The following is a 7,164-nucleotide window of genomic DNA, read 5'->3' as shown; positions in this document are numbered from 1 at the left end:
ACATGTACGGCTGGAAGCCTTCTACACCAAACCAAGCTTCTGCCGCCCTGGCGTCCTCTTCCACAACATCTTCGTCCCCGCTTTCCTCCTCTAAATAAAAAATGTATGATGGAGGAGACTCATCTACGACCTCCGACACTAAACTCTCCTCCTCTTGCATGTTTCCGCTGTCCATAGCGTTCCTTGACAGCGTCGTTTTTAAGTCACCAATTTAGTGCTACTTGTTCCCAACGGAATTTCCCAATGGAAAATTCCATTGGTACTAAGTTGCTAACTGGTTAGCAAAATGATTCAGAGAAACCGGCTACAATCAAACTTGCTTGCAAACGTTCCGCCACAAAACCCCACCCCCTTGATAAACAACCAATCACATTCACTTTATTTGCTCGTGTAAAGTCGGGCACCACTCGGAAGAATTCGGAACTGCAACGGTTGGAACAGCCGCTTCCCTACGACTTTAATCTGTTAATAGAAAAAGAAATTGGACAAATTAATCGATTTGCAAAATGATTGTTTCATCTCTAGCTATTTTGTATTTCTGTCTCTGGTGTGGAGGTGTGACTCTGTCAGCTGCCACTTCTGTCTAAAGGGATCTCCTTTTCATAAATTTCAATACAGCCAGGGAAATTTAAATATCCTTGAGTCATTTTACAATTAATGTCTGTTTTAGGCCAAGCATCAGCATTTTACAAGATCTTTTTTGAGTTAGATGTTAAATCAAATACTGCAAGCCACCTAAGTCTTTCTGCTGCAACATATAACACCCCCTCCCCCTTTAAGAGGAGGAAGACTGGGCAGAAATGGGCACAGTCCCATTGAAATGGCCCTTCTTTTAGTAGGCAGACAGGAAATGGAAGTAGAGAGAGGGGGTTGGACATGCGGTACGGGGTCACTGAGGCCAGGGCTCATAGGTTGTGCACTCAACCCCCACACCACCGCTACAAACTCTCCACATCAGAACACTGGCAAAAAGTCTTGTCTTTCCCTTCATGTGGTCACATTTCAATGTGATCTAATTAGATTTATTTTATTCGCCCAGCAGCACCTTTATTGCTACTTCCAAGGGGTCAGACCATGTTGTTTTGAAAGCCACTTATTCCCAAAGTCTCAAGTCAAGTCATAAATCAAGTGAAAAAAATAAATCCTTCAGTCAAATCCTGCAAAACTTATTTTAACTGATTATTTCTTTCTTTCTTCTGTGTCCTGTTTAGCCGATATACTGCAGCTCTGGGAATTGATGTCCCAGAGCCGGCAGTCCAACAGCTTTGCATTCACAAGCAGACCATTATGACTGATGCCATAAGGTTCTGCTTTATTCTTGTGTGTTAAACTTTATTGAACATTATTTGGGGAGTAAAATCGTAAGCAACAAACAGGAAAAGGGTGGTAAGAGAGAAAGAGTGGATAAGAATTTTTTTCAGTGTTTCTTTTTTAAATTAGTGAACTTGCTCTTCATTTAAGTAGGAAAGGGAAATGGAATAGGATTTATCCAGTTAAAATGAGATAAGGAAAACAGAGTCCTGTTTCAAAGACACTTTATATAATTGTCTTTTCTTACTAAAGGTACTCTCTCTTTAGGGGGACATTTTTTGTCACCTGTTCAAATGAAGGGCAAATACACATATTTAAAGACAAATTTACTTGTTTTATAATTTTTGCAGTCAAAAGTTGAAGAATGCAAGCAATAGAAATGAAGCAGCAGGAACTATTTTGCTGCTAAAATCGTGTGCAGTCTTAGCGTATCCCAAGCATGTCATTTCGAGTTTTGAACAAGTCATTCATCAAAATATTAACATTTGGATCAGAGTAGTTATGATTCTTCAATTATTTTAAAGGTGTTTTTACTTTTTTTTACAAGATATCTACACCTAATTTTCACATCTTTCACACCTTCTGAAACAGTACAACCTTTTTTTCACAACCTTAAGAGTAACATAAGAAACGCTTCTTTTTAAAAGCTTGGATCCACTGACTGTTGTTCAGACTTTAGTTTACTTCTACTTATTTATATAGCACCAGTTCACAATATGTCGTCTAATTCAATCAAATTCTCCAGTCAAATTTGTTAAACTTTTTCTATCTGAGGAAAACTGGTTGCATCAACCATTGACTTTGTAGTATATGCTCCTCTTGGATGACCAAGTAGAGCCAGTGAACAGTTGCTTATATTGATCCATGCTTGAAAAGACAGTTAAAAAGTAAAAAGAAAAAACTTTAAACAGGAATTAAGCTCAGCGTGAGGGGTCTTCTGCTGAGGTCTCCTTTCATAGGTTTATACCACACAGATATTGTATCTCAGGAATTCTGAATATAACATTAGAACAATTAAAATGGATGTTTTCAGGAGAAATGTCAGTCATGTCCAGTTATCTCCATGCAGTACTCTGTTGGGGCTGATTTTGCATGAATTACTGCATCAGTGCACCAAGGCATAAAGTGATCAGCCTGTGGACCTGCACTCATGTCATCAAACCTTCCTAAGAAGTTGTTTAGTTCATTCAGGAAGTCAGCATCCGCTGCACCCACCGGGGGAGAGGGTGTGTTGTAGTCTGTGATCACCCGTGTGCCTTACCACATCCTCCTGGTGTTGCTGGCGTTGTGGAAAAGATCCTGGATCTTCTGGCTGTGGTTCTGCTTCGCTGATCTGATGGCACTGTTCAAGTTGGCTGTTCTTAGTGCCTCTCTATAACCAGACTTAAAAGCTGGGTTAAGGCCACTACCTTGTCAGAAAGTCAGTTTTAGTGTGTTCGGGGGTTTTTATTCTCGAGTTCTGCTTTCCACACAAAAAACATGGCTTCAGAGTGGATGACACCACTGAGAAGAGGTCAGAAATCTGACACATTGGTGTTAAAAGTTTCACCTTATCCTGAACATCAGGGAGACCAAATGGATAACATGTGGGGCAAGATGAATGAACAAGCCCCATTCTATGGGAAGCACTGAAGAGAGCATAAAGATCCCAGACACTGGGGTCTCCTGTGACCTCTCCTGGGCTTAGAGCCCCTCCCACAGAGTGAAGAAGGCCCAACAATTGCTCTTCTTTCTCAGGACGCTGAAAGCTACTGGACTCCCATCTCAGCTGCTCGCAAGCTTCTACTGGGACCACGTTTGAAAGCGTCCTGTGAAAGCATCCACAGGGCACTGTGGGTTGCATTCTATCAGGTGTTAAGTTAGTTTATGCTGGAGAAGTCCAGAAGAAGGCAAGATGCATTGCCTTAGAATCCACCTCCACCCCTGGCACTGTTTTTCCTACTTCAGTCTGAATAAACATACAGGAAATGCTCCTCTTCAGATGTGTGAAAGCACCCCCCCCTCCAGTCGGAGACTCACATCCCATCCCCCCAGCAGCCGACCACATCCAGCCCCTTCCCTCCAGTCATGCTTCCCACCTTCACAAACTAACACCCCTGCTGACAATAAACAGACCACCTGGCCCTCTTGTACACTTGAGTGGCACTAGCTAAACTTCATACTACATTCCTGTGTACTACATACTTGATAGTACTGAGGGTTGTTTTTTTTTATAGTGCTTCTATTTTTTTCCTCTAAGGCAGGGGTTCTCTGAATGTGGGTTGTGACACCAACCAGGGGGAGGGGGGCTGCTGTGAGAAGGGCCAAAATGTGTATTCTAACACATTCATCTGTAAAATAAGAACATGTATTATTTATATATTTATGTTGTATTTATTTATGTGATGCATAACTCAAATATTTAAAGGCACACTGTGTAACTTTTGGCCTCTAGGGGCCGTATTTTGCTTCTACTAAATATTTTGCATGAATTACTGCATTGATGCACCAAGGCATAAAGGTGATCACCCTGTGGACCTGCGCTCATGTCACATGTCATATGGCTTGCTGGGTATCTAATCTTCCTCTAATCTTCAAGTTTCAGGTCTAGTGAGTTTGTTGGCCAATCATGAACAGGAACATCATGGTAATTGAACCACCTTTTGCTGAATTTGCCAGGGTGGGCATGTGCCAAGTCCTGGTGGAAAATAAATTCAGCATCTGAGCCTGTCAGCAGTAGAAAGCAGGAAATGCTCCATAATTCCCTGGTACAGATGGCTGTATCTAAAACTGACTAGACCAACAGCAGGAGATAACATGATACCCCCAAACCATCACTGATGGTGGAAGACACTCACTACACTTCAAGCAACATGGACTCTGAACTCTGGGAGTTTCATTTCCAAATTAAATTCAAGATTTGCCCACATCTAGAAACAGGGTTTTGGACATCTGAGTAACAGTCATGGTTCTTTTCTTCTTAGCCCAGAAAAGAAATATTAGATAACACTGATTAAGGAGTGGCTTGATAGTAGTATTGGGTTCGATCATGACGGTGTTGTTCAATTAAATTGAACATTTCTGTGAACAAACTGAATGGAATTCCTATCATTAACGGAATTGTTACTTTCACAGATAAGTTCAAATTCAGAGTTGTTATATCAGAGGAAACTTCTGCTTTCTGTGACTCTCTATGGCATCTTTTATTCAGAGCTAATGGACTAACTAATGGCTAAAATGAGCCCAGAATACCTTCCAACTAATGGCTAAAGTTAGCCTAGAATACCTAGGATCTAACGGCTAAGGTTACCCTGGAATATCTTCAAACTAACGACTAAAGTTAGCATAGAATATAGGGATGAAACGGTTTATGAAAACCGTCCGAACCGTTCGGTTCGACTGTCTCGGTTCGGTTCGCGTGTGTTGCGTTCGGTTCATGCGCTGCTCCATTTCCTAATAGGCGAAGTGTTTACACTCCAGAACAGAAGGTGGCGGTACTGCGACCAAAGCCAACCACCAGTAGTAAACAAGAAGAAGATGAAGCGAAGAAGCTTAGCCGGATGTAGCAGAAAAAAATCAGTTGTTGTGGAGAATTGTGTGGGTATGGCGAGTGGGAAAGAACAGGAGTTGGAAGACGCGCCAGCAGCACTTTATAGGTCTGCTGTTTGGGACCACTTTGCATTTAGTCGTCATTCTACGTAATTTCCGCCGTCATTCTACGATGACGGCGGAAAGAAAGTTGTGGATAAAAGTGCAACAGTGTGCAAGCATTGTGCAACACGTTTTATTTATGCTAACAGCAACACTACCAACATGTCATGCTAACCCCGAAATCCCACATACTCCGTCAGCACTCTGCTGCGCTCCAGACCGCCTGCACAAAGCAAAGCCTACAGCCTCCACTGTGGCTCCCGTCCGCTCCGCTTTGAGTTCCTTGGAGATCGTAGAGGGCATGTGCGAGATGATTAAATTCAAAGCAGCAAAACATGCGGAAATGATCCAGGGTTTCCGCGAAGCATTAAAAATAATTACAATTCTTTTTTTGGGGGGGATTTTTTCATTAATTTCATTTTAAAAAAATTTCATTAATTTTTTTAATTTGTATACATTTTTTTATTTTTCGGTGTAACAATAAACATATACCGAACCGAAAACCGTTGATTTTGTGAACCGTTCCACCCCTTATAGAATACCTTCACACTAACGGCTACAGTTAGCCTAGAATAATTTCAATCTAACAGCAAAGGTTAGCCTCGAATACTTTCAAACTAACGGCTGAAGTTAGACTAGAATACTCTCAATCTCAATGGATCGGTCATCATGAACATTGTGGACTGGTGTGAGAAGAACCACACGTGTCTTTTCTTGTAATATTATGACTTTATTCTCCCAATGTTGCGACTTTATTATCAAAATAATAAGACTTTATCCTCGTAATGTAGTGACTTTATTGTCATATTTAAAAAAAATATCTAGCGTGGCCCTAATATTCGGACTCTATCTAATACCTACTTTTTGTCACAGCTAAGAAATTATTTGTGAATCACACCAGATGCGTTACATTTCCCCCCGTGTTCGTTCCCTTATTTTCATTGACTAACTGAGGTTTCTGTCCCTCTAGCACCCAGTTCACTAGGAAACAGCATCGTTGAAGAGATCATCCATCCATGCAACCCTAATCCATGTCCAAGCAACCACTTATGCCAGGTCAACAGAAAGGGATGTTTGGAGGACACCAGCTGTCAGCCATACATCTGTGTTCCAGGTAGGATGGACTCCTACTCTCAGTTTGCCATCTGATGTGTTCCACCTAGTGTCTGATGTTTTAGTCTGTCTCCAGGTTGTAAAATGGGGGAGGCTTCTGAGTTTCTGGTGCAGCAGGATGCTCTAATTCAAGTCCCGACCCACGATGGTGCTGCTGGCTGCCATGAGATGTGCAGCTGTGGCCCAAGCGGGCGTTTGGAGAACTGCATGTCTATCCCCTGTGTGGAAATGGACAAGGGCTGCATTGTAGAGGGGCAACGGAAGGGTAAGGGACATCTTTATCCATTTATTTATTGTATGCAAGTTCAAACTTAGCAGTGGAGGTCCTTAATATGGCCCATTCAGACTCAATGACTCCAGCTAACTCCTCAACATGACAGAGAAATTCTTGTGGAGCTGTCAATTGAGCATAAAGATGAGAACAGAGAAAACTAAATATCCCCAACATTTGCTGTATTCCTCTCTCCTGGGAGCTCAAAAACAAAGAGAGAGTCCAGCCCCTCCATCTAGAAAGTTGGCTGCAGAGCCCAAACTTAAAGGGGAAGTCCAGCTGTTTCCAAACACAACAGCTCGGGCTTTTCTCCCACCACTGAGCTGACAGATGCATATTTCCAAGGTTTGTATGTTTTGGTTGTTGTACCATGAAAAAGCTCAATATTCTTTAAACAACTTTTTTTAGAAAGAGAAACATTTTGTTTTTTCTAATATACACACTAGACCAGGGGTAACCAATATAAAACCAACGGGGTCCTAATAAAGAAAATCAACAACCAGTAAAGGTCCAGATACATGTTTTATTATAATCTGTTACTTTAGGCAGAATTTAACATAGAAAATCAGGTTTTTATGCATTAATGTTATACATTTACTTTTTAAATAAAAAAAATTAACATTTTTCCATTTTAAACTCTGAAGTGTTTTTTGAAGTAGAGAACAACAATCGTTCAGTTTGGACGATTGTTGATTCTTTCTTTTTTCTGTCTTAATGTTGGCAGTGGGCTTTAGGCTGCCCTGCAAGGCTTTAAACCTGGGTTTGAATGGAGAAAAAGCCTCGTATCAAGGTGCTGATTTTGAGCCTGGATCCATATTTATTGTTGATTCTATTCATGG

The 7,164-nt window shown here is 41.3% G+C and overlaps 1 protein-coding gene across 1 annotated transcript in view; it reads left to right on the top strand.

Annotated features, from left to right (window-relative positions):
• reck (reversion-inducing-cysteine-rich protein with kazal motifs) overlaps positions 1-7,164 on the top strand; it is a 35,662-nt gene that overhangs the window by 13,148 nt on the left and 15,350 nt on the right. Inside the window, exons 7-8 of the mRNA XM_015399252.1 lie at positions 5,912-6,055; positions 6,131-6,319. Of these exons, the coding sequence (XP_015254738.1) occupies positions 5,912-6,055; positions 6,131-6,319 (333 nt within the window). The remainder of the gene's footprint in view (positions 1-5,911; positions 6,056-6,130; positions 6,320-7,164) is intronic.

Source organism: Cyprinodon variegatus, unplaced genomic scaffold (assembly GCF_000732505.1).
Source record: "Cyprinodon variegatus isolate N-32 unplaced genomic scaffold, C_variegatus-1.0 Scaffold999, whole genome shotgun sequence".
Classification (NCBI taxonomy): domain Eukaryota; kingdom Metazoa; phylum Chordata; class Actinopteri; order Cyprinodontiformes; family Cyprinodontidae; genus Cyprinodon; species Cyprinodon variegatus.
This window is presented reverse-complemented; position numbering and strand designations above follow the sequence as displayed.